The following is a 19,157-nucleotide window of genomic DNA, read 5'->3' on the forward strand; positions in this document are numbered from 1 at the left end:
ATATTATGCAGATATTCTGTTTCTCAACTTCTGCTCACTAACTTTTGCATCCATTGTTGAATCTTTTCTAAAGTAATTGTTACTATGGTATTCTAATGGTGATTTCTAATACTGCTCATTCCTTGACTTACTTATTTAGAATTTGTATGGAATATCTCTTAACTCACATTTATTTACTTTACCTAATCAGTTGCAGTATGGATTAATGGATATTTTATTTGCCTATTACAACCTAATACTGTAATATTTTGTTTGGAATTGAGAACTTTTTCAGGTTGGCTTTTGTGCCCATTGGAAGTCCTACCTTTATAGTGTTTGTACTGTAAAATGCTCCAGGACTATCTGATAGTTTCTAATCCCCAGCTTTGTTCTCCAAAAAACTCATGTTCCTTTTGCTGAACAATAATACTGAAAAACCAAGATCTAGTGCGAAGTGCGTTTATTGTTACTAGGATGTCATTATGTCAAAGTCCCTTCGTGAAGAGTTTGAAAAAAAATACAGATATATATGTGTATATATGTTAACCTTTGTCTCTGTATCTTTTCTGTACATTTTAAAAATTACGTGTGATGAACTTCACTTTATGTGGACTGAAAGCACTTTCAGTTGTGGTAGATCTAGAGTCATATATCTACCACTGTAGCCATAATGCAGAAAGTCTGGTCGCTGCTCCTTTACAGTCATGCCCTTTCGCACCCCACGCCCACAGCAAACACTGGCTTGGTTTCCTATCCTTCCCTTCAGTTTTGCTTTTTCCAGAGTGTCATAAATGAAATCTTACTTCATTTTCAGTGTGCCTTCTTTGCCAGACAGTGCACTTAAAATTCCTTTAGTTTGTTACTTTTTGTAGGTAACTAATATTACATTGTATGCATGCACATTTGTTTAGTCATTGGCTTTTTAAAGGATGTACAGATTGTTTTCCAGTTTGATCCCTTTGACCATCTTGTTAAAAACAGACTGGAGTAGGTAGAGGATAGTGAGGGTACATGCTGGGAGAGGCACAGAAACCAGTAGAGAAATCACTTGCCCAGGCTTACAGGTGAAGTTAAGCGTTTTGGCTTCTGACAGCGTGCTCTTAACCATCAGCTATTAGATGTGGGAGATACAAATAAGTAAACCAAATATGGATCTTTGATGCAGTTGTTGACTATTTAATTTAGGGGGATAGAGGATGCAGAAGAAATGAACATGAGTTCAGTTCTAGATACACTGAGAGGGACATCTAGTTAAAGAAATTCACTAATGTCTGGAGTTTAGAGAGGATGAAGGTTGTCATTATTTTAAGGCATTGAAACCATAGTTTTCTTTCTTATTCTCAATTTAGCTCCCCCCACCAAAAAAAAGGCCTCAGTGCTGCAGAGTAATCAGAATGTGCATGCTGTTTTATACATGATGTCCAAAATGAAAGGAATTTATCGCAGGCTTCATGATTTTAATGAGTATACACAATGGTAAATGGTTTTACCCAGGTAAAATGGTGACATGTAAAAGAAAAGAAAGACACAAAAGTCTGCAGAGCTTTTTGAGAAGAAACTCAAAAGAATAATGTAAAATTCACAGGAGTTTCCAAAAATTTCAGATACAGTGTCAGGAAGATGTTAGGAATGCAAAGGGTTTAGTGTCCCTTAAATTTTTTAATATGGTTGTGGACAGTGATCTTGATGAGAACAGTTCCATAGAGTAGAAGAGAATTAAAACTTAAGACAATGAGAGTTGAAGAAATAAAGGTGGCAGTCTCATGTTACCTAGCTCTGAAAGGAACAAGACAGCACTGGCTTGAAAGAGAGAAGGTGCTTTTTTTTCTTTCCAGGTTGGAATAGTTTGTATTAATTAGGAAAGGCGAGAAAGAAGAGACAGGGCAGAAGGATAGTCTTTGTACAGCTCCCTTCTTGGGGGATGTGAGGATAGACTCCAGAGCACTGGTAGCAGGTGTCGTTTTTGTTGCAGGAAGACTGTGCGTCCAGTAAGTTTGGAGAGACTACGGGGTGCTTTGAGGAAGTAATTCGCATTGAAAAGGCCCCAAGGTCTAAACAAACGTTACTGATATTCAGCGTTCTTATTTTCTTTTAATGATTGTGTTTGCTGTGTAATTTCAGTGAAAAATAAATAATTAAACATTGTACTTGGTTTTAAAGTTTGGGGCTGCTTTAGGCTCTAAAGATATACCCTATTTTAATAAAAGAACTATTGAACATTTTCTTTACTGTGTATCAGGGATAAGTACTCGTTAGCTAATTTCAAAAGATATAGAAGTAGTTTATACTATATATGTGATTGGAGAGATGGTTTGCCCACTGGTATGTCCAAGTCTGTGTAATAATATATTTAATTTGATGGACTTTGCTTCGCATTTGCTTACACAGACTACCATAAAAACGGGCATATATTGGTATTTTCCTATTGGCTAGAGCAGCTTTTACTGTAATGTGATGAAAACTGCTTACAGACTGCTAAGGCCCTTAGAAAGGTAATCTCTTGAATGCAAACTTTATTCACTAAGTTCCTAGTGTTTCTGAAAAAAAAAAAAAGTAATTCTCTATAAGAATTCCTTTGAAGAAATTAATGAATGAGCAATTTATTCTCACAGAATGATTTTTCTCGGGGCTGGGGATTTAGCTCACCGGCACAGTGCTTGCTTGGCAAGTACAAGGTCGTGAGTTTGATTCCCGGTACCGGAAAAAACAAACAAACAAACAAAAAAACAAACCAGAATGATTTTTCTCTGTGATAAACTCTCGTGAGTTTACTAATTCTCATTTTTTAGAATACTAGAATCAAAGCTACATGCTTATGTATGTTCCCAAAGTGGAATCTGAGAATGAAAATTTTGTTTTGTCATTTTAAACATAACCATAATGAAAGGACTGGAACACATTTTATCATCAAGTGTTGTCCTAAATATGTTTAGCATTGATCAGGGCTCTGTCAAATAGTATAAACAGGATTTATTCTTTCTATTAAATAATTTAGAAAAATAAGCATACAAATCAAGCCCAAAAGAGAGAAGCAAGAGTGCTTACAATTTGAGGGAAATTTGGGGGTGGGTGTTTAACTGGTTAAATGGCGTGGCATTCTGTGACTGATGGGACACTGTTTCGTTGGGGAAACATACCCCAGTGCTGCAAATCAATAGCCTTCAAATATACATTAAAATTTTCTTTTTTTATTATACATAGTTGTAATGCATAATGAATACATTTATTGTGGGGAGTTGGTACTTATACATATTGCACCTTAACTTCTTTTAAATTCTCCTTCCCCTTGCTCCTTCCCTTTTTTTTTCCTTCCCTAGATCCCATCCCCATCTGTATGAGGTCTACCTCCCTGTTTCCTACCATCTGTTGTTTATTATGTCTTTTAAATTATTTACATTTTGGGTTTCTCATATAAGAGAAACCATGAGATATTTAACCTTCTGTGTCTGATTTATTTAAATCTTGGTCATCTGAAATCTGGGGATAATGAAATAGTCACAGTAATTAAAAATGTGTGCTTCTAAGAATTGAGGGTATTGTACTTTAGCTGTGGTTGCAGAAAGGTTTATATGTTTTCTAAAATAGAGGCAGGAAAATGGAATATAATTTGAATTATTCTAATAGTCATCATATGCCATTATTCTGAATCATCTTTACTAAGCCTTTTTTTCTGATTTTTACTTTTCCTTTGTGGTTAGTTTCTTACCTTGACTGGTGTTCCTAGTCAAAAGAGGGTATTTCTTACTTAAAGGCTTGTTTAATGTGGATAGAAACAGGTTGTATATGTGTCTTAGTTACTTTTCTTACTGCTGAGGCAAAATACCTGACACCCAAAATTAAGGAAGGAAGGTTGGCTCACAGTTTGTAGGGGTTTCAGTTCATAGTTGGCTGGCGCCAAGGCAGGGTGGCATGGCAGAAGGGCATCACAGAGGAGAAATAGTTCATGGCAGACAGAAGACAGCAAAAGCAAACAAACAAGAGACAGGAGACAAGTGACAGTAGCAGCTGCTTTCTGTCCTTCTATCTCATCCAGGCTGCCCACTCAGGGTGAGTAGCACTCACAGCCAGGGTGGAGTACCCTTAATCCTACCCAGAACTGTGCCAGACCAATCAGTGGGCTAATTTAGTAATCACACAGCCTTGACCCCCGCATCATACACTCCAGATCCAGCCACCTCTGTACCATAGCAGCATTTCAGAAAATAATGGATTGTCATTTAAATTATCTTAATTCAGGCTCTTCTTTCTGAACATCAATTAATACAGTATGCCATCAGCTGTATACTATGAGAAAAGCTGTTTACCTCATTCTAAAGTTATCTTAATCTGTTACTTTCTTAAAAAATCTTTTTCTCTAGATTTTGATTTTTTTGTAGTTAATTCATACCTTGACCTAATTGTTATTATTTATGAAGGGTTATTTTTTACCTCTACAGGGTTTTGTTTTTACTTCAAATAAAATAAATTGGCCCCTAAGTTATCAGAATAAACTGTAATTTGCAGAGAAAGCAGGGAAAGAGTATTTTAAGAAGTATTTTATAGGCTAGGCATGGGGCCCATTCATTCATAAAGCTGAACAGCCAGGGTATGGATAATTTGAGATCTGCTGAATTCTCTTTAAAATCACACTTAGCTGCAGTGCTAATGAGGTTAGGTCTCCATCTTGTACAGGCTAACTGGAGACTTGTAAGAGGCCCTGCCCCTCCTTAGCTACAAGGCATCTCTCAACACCCGTTTTGGACTATGTACAGAAAATTTTCATTCTTTCTGCCTTAACTATTAGCTTGTTGCAGAAGATTTGAGTACCATGTCCTCAAAACAACTTTACATAGTGAGAGTGGCTATGAAAGAGATCATTGTTGATGTTACCTGCTTTCTTTAGCATGGGTTTTTCCATTTAGATAAAGTCTTTGTGCATTTGGGATATTTAGTTACTTGGTAGAAAAAAAGGAAATGAAATGAAAAAGGAAATTTTATTTATTTATTTATTTATTTATTTAGGGGGAGTTTTCCGGTGCCGGGCACCAAACTCACGACCTTGCGCTTGCCGGGCAAGCTCTGTGCTGCTGAGCTAAATCCCCAGCCCCCAGGAAATGTTATTTAAAACAACTTTCCTCTCTGAGAATCTGAATTTTAGAAAGTAAGTTATAGCCATGTGTAATGTCACTTACCTTTATACCTGGCAACTTGGGAGTTTGGGGAGGAGGATCTCAAGTTTGAGCCTTGCCTGGGTAGTTTGATAAGACCCTCCCTATCTCAAAATAAAATACCAAAAGGGGCTGCAGTTATAGCTCAGGACTGTCTGGGCTGAGTTACACAGTGAGTGAGTGAGTGAGTGAGTGAGTGAATGAATGAATGAATGAATGAATGTTATTTATCCTTTAAGAGTCTAATAAGTAAATAAATGTTATGTATCCTTTAAAGTTCTGAGGAGATACTTTATTAACTATTCCTCAGGTTTCAGGAACTACTAGAGGCTAGCTACTAGATAGATAGATAGATTGATTGATTGATTGATTGATTGATTTTTCACCTTACTGTTAAGGTGGCTACTTTAAGTGATATAATAACCAACTATTTCTATACAGTACAGATTTTAAATTTTTTTTCTCTTAACATGCACTCTATAAACAAGTCAGTGTAAAATAGATTATAGCTGAACTATCTATATTTAGTCACAGTGGCTGCCCTAAAGCATCGTTTCTAAGAAAGTACAAAAAAAGTTCCAACTTAATAGTGAAGATTATTTGATACACTTGAATAAGTGCTTAATAAGGTGAACTCAAATAATCTTTATTTCACATTTTTAAATGGAAGCCATATTTTAATGGGATGGAAAAACACCAGCTTATCTTAGAGACACTGTAAGTGTGTCTAAATACTCTTTTCAAAGCTCTGACGTGGAACCTGGATCCTGTTGGGCAGGCTTTTTTGTGGGTGTATTAATTCACATTCCACCTGTCAGTGTATCGATAGGTAAAGACATAAAAACCACACCCAGTGTTCTGACCTTTTCCTCAGGGGACTCTGACTAGAATCCTTTGGCTCAACAGGTCAGGTTATTTGAATAGCTCTCAGTTCAGAGCACTTTGCCTTTTCATTCGGGTGAAGCTGCTAGAACAAGGGAAATAATGGTGCAACATTTCTCAAGACTGCTGCTACGGAGATTTAAAACCTGACCCTCCCTGCCAGGATCTGCTTGGAAAGCTTACTTATTACCGCAGCATATTTGATATACGCGAGCAGTTTTACTGCTCAGCTAGATATTTATGTTTTCGTTCTTCAAGGATTTCATTATTCTACTGAAAACAATGGGTTCATTGTTGTTTACTTTCTTTTATTTTTGTTGCTTTTCATTTTTGTTTTATTTGGATAAAGACTGATAGCTAGTTTTTTTTAGACCTACAAGATTTTTTCTGGACTTTTTCACCCCTTTTATTCAGCTGTATAAATTAATGTTTGATAGTGCTAAAAAGAAATTTTTATGCTAGTATAAAATATATTGATAAACTGAAAAGAACTTTTTAGTGTAGTGGGAAACTGATTAAGCAAATAAGGAGACTTGGCAGCTTCATCTTCTAGAATGGATTCGTACAAGACCTACTTGGCAACTGTCAAACTCGGTGGCTCTTGGTTGGAGGAACAAGATGAAGACATTTATGAGGTTGAATCTCGAGTACCTTTGCCATATCCTTTTCCTCTCTGTGAACATTTGGATGAAAATAACTCAGTCATTATTAATACTTCTATTTTTCATTTTATTCATAAAAGAAATGGGCACATATTAAAGCTGATTTCTAAAATTTCACTGCCTACCCCTCCTTATTCAGTAAGTATAAAAATTATTTTTAAATGAAGTATAATGAGAAATGAAAATTTCAGTATCTTTAGTAAGGTTAAATGGAATAGGACCTTGTTTTATTGTTTGTTATGTTACTCCTCATTCATCCAGGATGTATTCAAGTGCTAAAATTACAGTTGGTTTCAGCACTCCAAGTTGGCTGTGTTTTTAATTCCAGAAAGCAGAAAGAGATATTACATTTCTCTAATACCAGGCCAGCTATTTAAAGATTCTGCCTGTCCTTGAGATTCATGCTTTTGTGTGTTCATGACACCAATTTTAAAGACAAATGAAATGATACTTGAGAAAATGGGCATTGTGATACGTAAAGCAGCTCAGTGACTTGTCTTTGAGCCAGTCAGAACGCATGTACAAATACTGTGTCATATTGGCTGCAGTTCAGACAAGGCAGAAGGAGATGTATCCTAAATCTTTCTTAGTAGCCTGAGGAAGCTATTTTCTATTTTTAAGTTGCCTACTAATCCTGTAGAGAAAAACGACTTTTTCTGCTTTTAATGTGAAATGTTTTTATAAAAACTGTGAAGGGTGAGTATTTAGCCTAAAGAAGCCTGCATATTCAGTTTTCTAGGTTCATTTGATGTTTATGTTTCTGGATGATTCACAAGTTACTCAGCACTTTTTATGACTCTCCCGGCTTTCACTGTACCTACTAGCTAATATTTAACAAGCCAGATGGTTTTCAGAATCGTTTTGTTACCTCTCCTACAATTTTCACTTTAAAGTGACAGAAAATTCACGAAAACTCAACCAGTACTTTAAATGTTTCCTAACTACTTTTTAAAATTACTGAATTTGAAATTTTTATGTACTTCATGCTTTTGTAAATATTACCCTGACTGAATAGGAGAGATGGGGGGGCGGGATTAAAGTACATTAGAATTTGAAAGAAGACTCTTAGCCAAGTGTGGATTCCATCTCTATCATAAATAAAATTTGTTAGCTGTACTGTACTTGGCTGCTTCAGTTTTTTGCTTTATTTTATAAAACCAAATTTGTTAAGGTTTTGTAGTAAATATTTAATTGTATTATAAAGGCTTGGTTTAGATCTTGTGAAGTGGAACATAGAAGTTATAGCTTGAATGCTTAGGTTTCATGTATTCACTAATTAACCATTATATACAGAAAAAATTATATGTGTACGTAGACACAATTGCTGTAGCATTAAATATAAGTTGTACTAATCCCCTATGATGAGTGTTACCCTGTATATCAACAGTGTACCAATACAAGTAATTTTTAAAAAAATAAAAAAAGATAAACTGTTCATATACATATATATAATGTGTATATATATATATATATATATATATATATATCTTGTGACTAAGTTCATGAGAGTAGTAATATTCATGTTATTCCATACTTAATGGTCCTATTTCTTTTATAGTAAAAACTCACTGTATTAATTATGTAAATTTAAAGGAAAAAATTCTTGCCAGTTAAAAATAAAACTTTTATTGTTTTGTAGGTAACAGCATGTTTTCAGCAATATTTTAGGAAATAATTTATAATTTAAAATTTATGCTTAATTTTCATTATGAGTCATATATTTGTCCTTTTATTATTTTAAAATAAATTCCAAAGGATATTTAAAATACCCTGTTGAAAACAAGAATAATTGCATATTAGATATTTTGGAAATAGATTTAGTTGCCATAAAAAGCTTTAATAACTCTAAAATCCATTTGTTATGGTAAATGCTGCTTAGATATGAAGAGCAAAAGTATTTAAAGAACGAAACATTCTTTATTCTATTTAAAAAATAAAACTATTATCAAAATTGTGTAATACATTACAGATGTCTGACTAGAAACCACTACGTTTGATCATATTTTTAGCTTAAAACATGGCAGTAATATCTTTGTGATATACACAGTGCTTTACTAAATTTACAAATTTTTATGAGACTTGCTTGTTGTAGTACATACAATTATTTCTTTTTAAAATGTTTGGACTAAGTACTAGAAATATTTGAAGTCAAATTTTTCCCTTGTACTTACAGTAAAAACAGATCAGCAAGTGGTGATATTAAAAAACCTAGATAATACCTAAGGCAGAAACAGTGCTTTTCTGTAATTTCATACAAGTGGTTCAGTAACAGTGATCCACTTACCTCCTAAGTGAAACCTTTGGCTTCCAGTCTGTACTGCGATCTTAGAAACTGTTTAAGAATATAGTCCCATTCGACAGCATTTTATGGTAGCTCTATTTTTAATGCTTCTGTATTTATAAGGTTTTGAAAATAAACTGGATATAGAATCTTTCGATTTTCTTGCCAGGGGACAGAAATCAAGCACATGGATTATAAATATAATTTCATTTTTTCTGCCACTATGATTTTAACTGGTACCACTGTATTAATCATCTATTAATAGTCCCTCACAAAGTGCAGCAGATATTGTCGGAGTCACAATGTACAAACATTAAATATAAAACAAACAGTTTCTCGTAGACCATATATTACATAAAAGTTTTCAGCAAATACAAAGATCCTGAGCTTCGTTAACTTTCTACTTCCCGTCACATCACGGAATACATATCCATTGAGTTCATAGTTTATTTCCCAAAGCAGCATACTCTTTTGTCCCATAAAACTAGACTATTTCGTATCAGAAGTGTCATACAGCTAATCTCTTCCTGCTAATATTAACAAGCATTAGACTATTTAAGTGACTATAATTTAATTTTTTCACTTTAAATCTTTTTTAGCTTTAATTGGAAATGACACTGGTATTACCAACACTTTATCATCCTTCATGTGTTCTTTCTCTCCTGGTTTAGCTCGAACATGCGAAAGTCACACAGACAGAGCTGATGCGTGAATCATTTAGACAGAAACAAGAGGCCACAGAATCTCTTAAGTGCCAAGAAGAACTGCGAGAGCGCCTTCATGAGGAGTCCAGGGCCAGAGAACAGCTGGCTGTGGAGCTCAGTAAGGCGGAGGGTAAGTATCTTACCTTTGGCAACTGAGATTGGAGAAATTTCAGTCTTAAAATAGAGATTTGAATATACACCCAGATTTAAAAACACTTGCCGGGCGTGGTGCTGCATTCCTGTAAACCCAGCACTTGGGAGGCTGAGGCAGGAGGATCGTTGTGAGTTGAAGACCAGCCTGGGCTAAAAAGTGAGCTCGTGGCCAGCCTGAACTTTATAGTGAGACCCTGTCTCAAAAAGACAAAAAAATAAAAACACTCCTAATTTAGAGCAGCCATTGAACAGTGGTTGTATTTGCCTTCAGAGTTCCTCCAAGCAGTTTTTAAAACTATACACACACAGACACTAATACTTAAAATTTTAGGAAATACAGAAATGGATAGTAGTGAGTTGTTACCGTAATCCTACCATAGTAAGACAACTGTTGTTTAAGGAACCATTAAACGGTGGGTGGCTGTAGGGTTTAGCCTCTAACACATCAGGCTTTTTCTATTCTCTCAAGTTGCTAGAGGTGTTGGCCCTCTAGAATTAAAGTATCATCCTTCTCTAATGTATTTAAAATGTGATTTCAACTCAAAAGTGTCTGATTTACATTAAGCTTTCCAGGAATCTATTTCTATTTCATAGTGAGTTATATATGTATAATATAATATCTTTGTATAGCAAAGTGCAATAGTAGAAGTTTAGAGAAATTTTGTATATATGAACAGTGGTAAATAAGAAAAAACAGTACTAAGCATATCATATTAAAGGTTAATGCTTGCAACAAGTTCAAAACTTTTTAATAGGTTAGAATGATATAAAGTTTCATTAATAGTACATCTTTTATTTACATAAAAACTTAATGGTAAAATTTTAAATGAGTGGTAATTTCATTCCTTGATAATTTTATTTTACAGGTGTCATTGATGGTTATGCAGATGAAAAAACTCTTTTTGAAAAGCAAATTCAGGAAAAAACTGACATAATAGATCGCCTTGAACAGGAGCTGTTATGTGCAGGTAATAGGTTGCAAGAATTGGAAGCAGAGCAGCAGCAGATCCAAGAAGAAAGAGAATTGCTGTGCAGACAGAAGGAGGCTATGAAAGCAGAGGCAGGCCCCGTTGAACAGCGTATGTATTTTTAGACTTTGTATAAAACATTCCTCTGTTATTTATATTATTTAAACATCTTCCCTCTCTTTCAGAACCATTTTTGTGTATTTTACATAAGAACTTGAAAAATTATGAATAAAAAGGTACCTGATAGTTTTATTAGTCAGTAATAAATGTGAAATCAGGTTCTAGGGGTTTTGTTTTGTTTTGTTTTTTACTTTTGGCAGCTATTAGCTGTTTAAAAGAAATATATATATATGTATACATATATATATATACTTCTTTATCCCTAAATCTCTGCCATGGCATAAAGTTACAAATAGTAAGACAGCATATTTTACAAATTATATAAGGTTTGGTTGTTTTAATAGCACAGAGCCAGCAAACATATATTGTTGAACTGAATTGAATTGAGTTGAATAACTGAGAGCAATGATCTGGTACCAGTAGTAAGCAGGTAAAGGAGTGTTGGGCCTCCAAGCAGAATAGTTTGAAAAGGTCAGTTGCTGCCAGAAGCAGGCTGACATCTAGTCTAATCTAAGAAGGCATTCAAATAATATTTAAATTTTCAAGTAAATTAATTTTTCCTTAACTGAGAGATTAACAACTTGAAGTTAAAGCTTGTTCAGTGATATCAGTCTTTGAAACAGTGGAACTTTAATCATGTTTATCCTATCCTTTCACTTTTATGTTGCACATGCAGTGGAAATAGTAAATGTCTCTGATTTCATTTACAGCATACATTTTTGATATGTGCTGAAGTTTTTTCTGATGCTCAAATTGTTTAACACAGATTTAGGGTTGGAATTTTTAATGTAGAATGAATACATGTCATAAATAAAAAATATTCAAGAAATAGTAGAACTTCTCAAATATTACTAATAATGATAAAAGTGACTTCAGCTTTTGCTTCTCATACATGTATGCATAAAGCATTGCATAAGAAATGAAGACATAATTATGTTTTTGTTGTGTCTGTTTTTTTATTCTCATAGGACTAGTAAATGCTGCAGTCGATGCAGCACCTGGAACAGGTGTGTGTGTGTACAGTTGCATGGACTGCTTTTGGGTGGTAGACTTACAATTCAAAATTGGCGTGGTGCTTGGATTTTTAGCTAACATGTCTCTAATTTTGCAGTTCTGCTGTTGTGTTTCATACTTACAGTTTTTCCCTTTAACAACAAAACAAACTTATTTTACAATAAAAATACGTATTTGCATTTGAAATTGAGTTTCATAGTAACCATAATTTTGTTGTATCTAGTTTTGAATAGAGTTTAAAAGATTTTTTTTTTAAAACAGTTGTTTTTTTTTAAAGTGTGATTAAGCTCATCTATAGCTTTTCAAAATGTTCCTTCAAAATCAGGAAGATAGTGGTAGCAAAAGATTCAGTGAAATTTAATAACAGGCTTTCTGATTGATTTATTTATATATGAACATCCAGTAGCAGTATCGTTTTAAAAAGAAAGGTGTTTTCTGTAGATTCTTAGTCCTGAATACAGTGTAAACAGGTCAGTTAGTATAGTGTAAAGATTCTAGAGCTATGTTATTTCTATTTTCTTCATTAAAAGATTATTTTATCTTAACTATCTATACTTTATTATTATATAAGTTACCATTTATATATAACAGTTATCATTTATTATATATATAACTGTTATATATAACAGTTATCATTTACATAGTGTTTATCATATTCCAGTCACTATTCTTTACATATCATAATTCACTTGATCCCGAAGTCCTTCTCCGAGATTGGTAACAATATTATCCCATTTTATGTCTAAGAAAATTGAAGAATGTTATATTAGTGTCACATAGGAAAAAAAGCTCAGAGCCAGAATTTGAACTGTGTAGTCTGCTCCTAAGCACCAACCACTCTGCCCCTTAGACATGTCCATTTTCCCTCGACGCACATACATGTGAGCATGCAAAAGCATCTCAGGAGTACAGAGGTGATAAGGAGTAAGTCTCACAGGAAATGCTGGTGCAGTACAGTATTTGATCTTTGTGTACTATGTATGCATATAACGTGACTTTTTATGGCTTTAGAATGGATTAATTTTGCCTGATGAAAAGAAAATGGTGAGGTTTTTATCTGCTTGAATTTAATTGGACTTTGTTCTTGCCCTAATAATGAAAGTAGATTATTCGGTTATTTACTATGTTGTTTTCATGCAAATGTTAGTTTTTATGATAGAACATACTTTTTCTTAATTCTCTATCAATTAATACTTGCTTATGTAGATGTGAGATAATCTTGATACTTGTAGAAATAATACTTTTTAATGTGTATTTAAAGTAAGTCTCAGTTTCATTTGATGAAGGTAAAATTTAAACATAGTTATGAGTGACTTTATTATTGTAACATTAACTGTGATTTGCCTTGGTATTTTTTCACATTTATAAACAGAGTTACTACAGGAGACAGAAAAACTAATGAAGGAAAAGCTAGAAGTGCAGTGTCAAGCAGAAAAAGTGCGTGATGACCTTCAAAAGCAAGTGAAAGCTCTAGAAATCGATGTTGAGGAACAAGTCAGTAGGTTTATAGAGCTGGAACAAGAGAAAAATGCTGAACTAATGGATTTAAGGCAGCAAAACCAAGCGTTGGAAAAGCAGTTAGAAAAAATGAGAAAATTCTTAGATGTAAGTATTCTCAATTTGAATATTGATTTTTCTCAAAGGAATACTGCTCACTGCTGTCCAAGGCTGTGAATTTTAAAGTATGAGGCCCCTTGAATGACTGTTTTCATATTTGTATTCTACAACGAATTTTGTATTTTTGTATTTTGCATATTTGTATTCTACAATGATCGAGTATTTTTCTCATTAAAAATTCCAATAATTTATACTGAACAACAATCAGAATTAAAAGTAGTGCAACAAGGGATGTAACGCCATGGTAAGGTACATGCACAAGATTCTGGGTTAAATCCACAGCACAAACAAAAACAAAAAAATGTAGAACAGGATGCTTAGAATAAACCCAACTGCTTTTTCAAAATTCAGAGTTAAGCATGTCTCAGTCTTTCATTTAACCAATACCAAAGCAAATGAGAATTCAAGAGGTGACTGGACACCATGCTTCCCCCTACAAGAAAAATACATAGCTATGAGTAGTGACACTCAGAAGGGGGACTGGAGCCATCAGCGTGATGCCATTTACGCTTTCTCCAAAGCAGTGCTAAATCTCCAGTCTCACAGATTTTCTTCTTTAGAATCTTATATAAGTCTGATGTGCCCTTCACACATCAGAGAGTCACATTCTTACATATTTTCTAATGTTAGGTATGAAATTTAGATTATGATTAAAGACATTGATTTACGAGACAACTTTCATACTTATTTTAATGGCTAAATTAGTGGAATTTTTTCTTTGTGCAAAAAGATAAATTCATTTTACGAAGTTTTTTCCTTCTGATTTAACATTACTTGAATTTTAAAAATATACTTCAAATAGTTTTTAAATACCTAAATTTTTGCTGAAGAGCCCTTATAAGATACGTAATGAACCAAAAAATTTTTTTTCTTTTTAAACTTTGTGATTCAGGGTATTCTATGGTCATCAGCTTTTTATCTTCAAACAGAACTAATCTTTAACAAAAGGGAAATAAGGTAAGAGGTTTAATAAATATTTCTTCAGTTACTATCATCATTATTATTATTAAACTTCAGGAGCAAGCCATTGATAGAGAACATGAGAGAGACGTATTCCAACAGGAAATACAGAAGCTAGAACAGCAACTTAAGGTTGTACCTCGGTTTCAGCCTGTCAGCGAACATCAAACTAGAGAGGTAAGAACTTCATTGATACTGCCTGCCTTACATTACTTTGTGTCTTGTGTAACAAATAAGATTTATTTCATGAAAATCTTAAAAGCAAATTCTTTTTATTGTATATAAATCTCTGCACTCAGAAAATCAAATATTATTCAAATGCGAGATTAGCATGCGCCAGGCCCTGCGTTAGCTTCTTAGCACTGCAGGTAAAAGAAGTTGTTTGAATTGAAATTTAGAACTGTTTTTCATCTGCATGTATCTGCATATATCTTGTGATGTTCAGCAGTTAAATAAGCTTCCCTGCTCATTTCTTAATCCCGTTCCCAGCAAAACTGATGGAAGGAGTTATCCATATTCTCTCTGTACTATGTTTCCCATTCTCAGTGCTCTCCGTGAAGTTTCAGACTCCTCTGTCTTGGGGTTTTATGCCTTCTACTCCACTTACACTGTTTTTGTGACAGTTGCCTAGAGTCTCATGGCTCTAAGTAATCACCTCTCTGTCTTCACCCTCCTCAACCATTCAGAGCATTCATTATGGTCTTCTTGTGAAAGCACTTCTTTCCTTTGGCTTCTGTGATGTTCCTGCTCCAGATTTTGTCTAGCCTTTTTCTCCCCTGCTTACCCACAATAAATGATGGGGTGCCCCATGAATGAAACTTAAGCCCCTTTTTCTTCCATCCATACATTCCTTGGTCAGGCAGTCTTATAAAAAACGACTCCACAGTGATCCCTTTGTTCCTGACATCTCTGTTGAGCTCCATACTTGTATATTCAGCTACCTGTTTTCCACTTAGATGTCTCAGGATTAACATGTGTAGAGAGAGCTCTTGATTCCTGATGAGGCTTTACTAAGAAAGACAAGAATAAAGCATGTTTCTTCTTCATCTCAAAGTCTGTACCTTCTGTTCGTTACTAAGACATAGAATTCTTCCTTGGTCTGACTCTTCTCAGCGTCCTCCCAAGCCATTGCTAGTTAGATCTCTACTACATCTTTGTATTCTCTCCACCTTTGTTGTCATCACTGTTTGGTGGTTGTGGTAGCTTCCTAAACAGTCTCCATGCTGCTACTTTTTCACTCCATCTGTCCGTTTTCCTCATATGGAAACTTAGTCAAGGTGGGCGGCTCAACTTGGCTAGGTGGCCTGTCTGTCCAGGGCAGATGCCCCATGTCAAAGGTTTCTTTTAAAGTCATGCTGATGTCAAACCCACAGCTGCTGTTCAGAGTTCTCAGTGTTCCTGAAAGTACACCTTCTACAGCAGACTTAAAGCTTGCAGCGTGTGAATTAAAGGTTCCTACCGCAACAAGTGCAATTGCTACCAATGATGGAATAGGAATAAATCCTGCTCAGACTGTTCAGACTGAGTCCACGCTTAAATCTTTAAACTATTCTATTAACATAATTCACTGATGTATTGATGTTCCAATCAGCAGGCAAAGATATGTTTCTCTAAAGCACAGTTCAGAAACTGCAAATTATCCCCAGAGGTTGTGTTGGAAGTTGCTAGTATCTGCGACCAGGAACATTCAATTACTTTTCAGAGTAAAAATTGCTCTTTTTATTTTGGTTGTCAAAGTGAAATCTGGCATTTGACATTCAGTGGAAACACTAAGAGTTAATGAAATAGCACATGCTGACTGCTTTGTCCCTTCTTGTTCACACGCCTCAGGTGCCCACCACGGATCTCATACAGTTGTTGTCTGCTAGCTCACAATACAAGGAGGGACTTCACTTGTGGCAAATGAATTACGCAAGTGTTCTTTGTACCTGGAAGATAGTTTTGATAATTTTTTCTGAGTACATTTAGAAAATTAAAATTTCCTAACTATAACATAATTGCCTTTGAGTTAAAAATGTAGAAGGATTGATTATGGATCACAGGTGGAAGTTTGCTTGGCAGCATCTTACAAATTCAAATAGTTCAATTCTTAAATATATATTTTTAATCTCAGCACTCAGGAGGCTGAGGCAGAAGGATCGTTGTGAGTTCGAGACCAGCCTGGGCTACAAAGTAAGCTCAAGGCCAGCCTGAACTGCATAGCGAGACCCTGTCTCAAAAAAACAAAAACAAAAAAAATATATATTTTTTTTATAAATGTAACAGACATACCAATGAATACTTACCTATGTTTATTTTTTTTGTTGTTTTGGTTTTGGTTTTTTTACATTTATTTAAAAGAGTAAAAGAAGGATAACATAGTAATAGGAGGATTTACCAAATTATAGCCGAAGTGGTAGGACAATATCAATGGTTGTTATTTTACCTATTGGTATCTTCAAGGTAGTTTCTCAGGAAAACAAATAGACAAATAATAGTGCTACAGAGAAAAATGGTAGGAAATTATCAATGGTTGTTGTACTATACTTTGGTTTCTTCAAAGTGGTTTTTAGGGAAAAAAATAGAGCTTTACATGAGTGATCAATTAAATAATCATTGACTATTCTCAACGGTTATTGTTGAAAACACATAGTAATAAACATACATTTACGAAATAGCATAGGAACAATACAAAAATTACAGAGTTATGGACAGATTGGTAGGAAATTGTCAATGGCTGCTGTAATACATGGTGGTATCTTTAAAGTGGTTTCTCAGGAAAACAAAGATATGCAAGAAAGATCTAACAAGTAGTGTCAGCCTAAAGGTTGTGTAAAATAGCGTATTACCTCCTCACCAGTGACTCCTTTCACTGAGGTGTGACACCTGGAAGGAAGGCCAGGATTGAAAAGGGCTGAGAGACTAGCACCAGTATCCAGCAGTAGGCTGTTTACTTTTTCCTCTATAGTCATGGTTACATGGGGCTCCTCCTTGAAGATAACGGTCTGGCCAGAGGGAGAAGGCAGAGCATGCGCTGGGCCCCTTCATTCCTGTTGGACCAGCTGGTAGGAGGGGTCTGAGCTCTGGGACCTCTGCTTCAGAGGGCAGTCTGACCTCTAGTGGTCACCTTTACAGTGAGGTGGCCTGGCTTTTGACAGCAGTAGCAGATGAATGTAGTCAACAAGTTCTTCTTGGGGCCCCGAGAATGAGTTAGGGTCAGTTTCTCTTAGTGCCGCAATAAAGGCAGCTGTTTTTTCTCAGTCTCTTTGTTTTCTCTTCTTGGCCTCCTCCTCCTCCTCACGGCTATAAAATACTGAGGAGGCAATTCTTACTAACATCTCAAGTGAGCTATCTGGGGCAGCAGCCATTTTTTGTAGCTTTTTTCTACTGTTTGGGGCTGACTGAGTAATAAACTTACCTTTAAGAATAGTTTGTCGCTTTGCTGAACTGGGATCCAGAGAAGTATGCTTTATCAATGCCTCTTGTCTAAGAAAGCCGAGGGGTGTTCTCTCCAGCCTCCCAGCGCATTGGGATTCCGCAACCGCTTAGTATCCTCTCCCCAACCATCAACATAGGCGGCAGGAACATGTGGATAAAGTCCTCAGCCTGCTAGTCAGTCTCAGCACCATCAGGTGCATAGTGTCGCAGGCAGGTAACCTAGACACGTACCTTCTCCATGAAAGCAGTTCTTCAAAATCTGAATATTGGGCACCCATGTAATCCATGAAGTCTTGGTGCAGACCTCTCTGGAGCTCCACTCGCTCCTCCACCGCAGCCTGTACAGTTAGGGGAAGAATGGCCTCCAGGGGTCTCCCCGGGTATTGTGCTAGGTCCTCCTGGTTTCCAGCTCCCAAATGGCTCTTGCGTCCCCAGTCAGCTTGACCTCTGAGTCTTCGGGCCTCAGTACTCTCGTGTTCTCCAAGTCCTCCACTGACTCCAGACCTTTCTGGCTCTCAAGGGCAAGGCCAAGAGCGACCGCCATGTGGCATATTTTCCCAGAGGTTTCTCCATGTCAGGATGGTTCATGCACATCTCCGGGCAGTCCTGTTGGGTCAGTGCTTCTCTGTGGCATGGTGTTTCTTGACTGCGTGACAGCGGCTGTTCATCTGTTTTAAGTTTTCAAACTTAATATGTCATATAAATTGTAAGTCAATATCGAAGAACCAAAATTTTAATTTCTTGATCTAACTATTTTGTGCATAAAACTAATGTCCCATGCCAAATAGTTTTAACAGTGTTCTTGCAGAATCCAGTATTTATCATAGTGAGAGTTAACAATACAGTAGAAGCAACCTTTCCTGAGTTAAGCATTGATTTAGAATTATAGATTTATCAGTCTCTTAATACAACTTTTTTTATGACAAAACACCTCAAGAAATGATTCTTTTTGAAGATAATATCTCTGAATAGCATTCTAAAAGGATATTATTACAGTGAAGATCTGAGGTTCAGAACAAATCTTAAAGAAATGCTGATGAGTTGTATTTATTGAAGACCTAACTTTTGAAGACGTGCTAACATTAGTCACCCAAGTGGATAAGAGGCCAGGAAAGGGAATGTGGAAAAGCTCAGATGACCAGGCCGTGGCCAGGAGGAATGAGTGGCAAGGACAACTGTAAAGAGTAACAGAAAACTGGCACAAACTGTCACAGAACATGCCAGTGGGTTGAACAGAACTGTGAAGGATATGT

At 35.6% G+C, this 19,157-nt stretch overlaps 1 protein-coding gene and 1 long non-coding RNA gene across 8 annotated transcripts in view; one reads left to right on the forward strand and one right to left on the reverse strand.

Moving 5' to 3' along the window:
* The window catches only part of Akap9 (A kinase (PRKA) anchor protein 9), a 157,836-nt gene that overhangs the window by 102,650 nt on the left and 36,029 nt on the right, over nucleotides 1–19,157 (forward strand). For 4 of the 7 annotated variants that reach the window (XM_013515942.1, XM_013515943.1, XM_013515945.1 and 1 more), the window contains 5 exons: nucleotides 9,623–9,785; nucleotides 10,675–10,887; nucleotides 11,865–11,903; nucleotides 13,283–13,515; nucleotides 14,545–14,664. In XM_013515942.1, the coding sequence (XP_013371396.1) occupies nucleotides 9,623–9,785; nucleotides 10,675–10,887; nucleotides 11,865–11,903; nucleotides 13,283–13,515; nucleotides 14,545–14,664 (768 nt within the window). The remainder of the gene's footprint in view (nucleotides 1–9,622; nucleotides 9,786–10,674; nucleotides 10,888–11,864; nucleotides 11,904–13,282; nucleotides 13,516–14,544; nucleotides 14,665–19,157) is intronic. The other 3 variants (XM_005388001.2, XM_013515944.1, XM_013515946.1) reach the window with 1 other exon arrangement.
* Nucleotides 14,743–17,932, reverse strand: LOC106148897. Its single transcript, XR_001234649.1, has 2 exons — nucleotides 17,885–17,932; nucleotides 14,743–16,415 (listed from the first exon to the last, which is right to left on the reverse strand). It is a non-coding gene; the product is annotated as an uncharacterized LOC106148897 (long non-coding RNA).

This window comes from Chinchilla lanigera, unplaced genomic scaffold (genome assembly GCF_000276665.1).
Source record: "Chinchilla lanigera isolate Chin_1 unplaced genomic scaffold, ChiLan1.0 scaffold00031, whole genome shotgun sequence".
In the NCBI taxonomy this organism is placed as follows: Eukaryota; Metazoa; Chordata; class Mammalia; order Rodentia; family Chinchillidae; genus Chinchilla; species Chinchilla lanigera.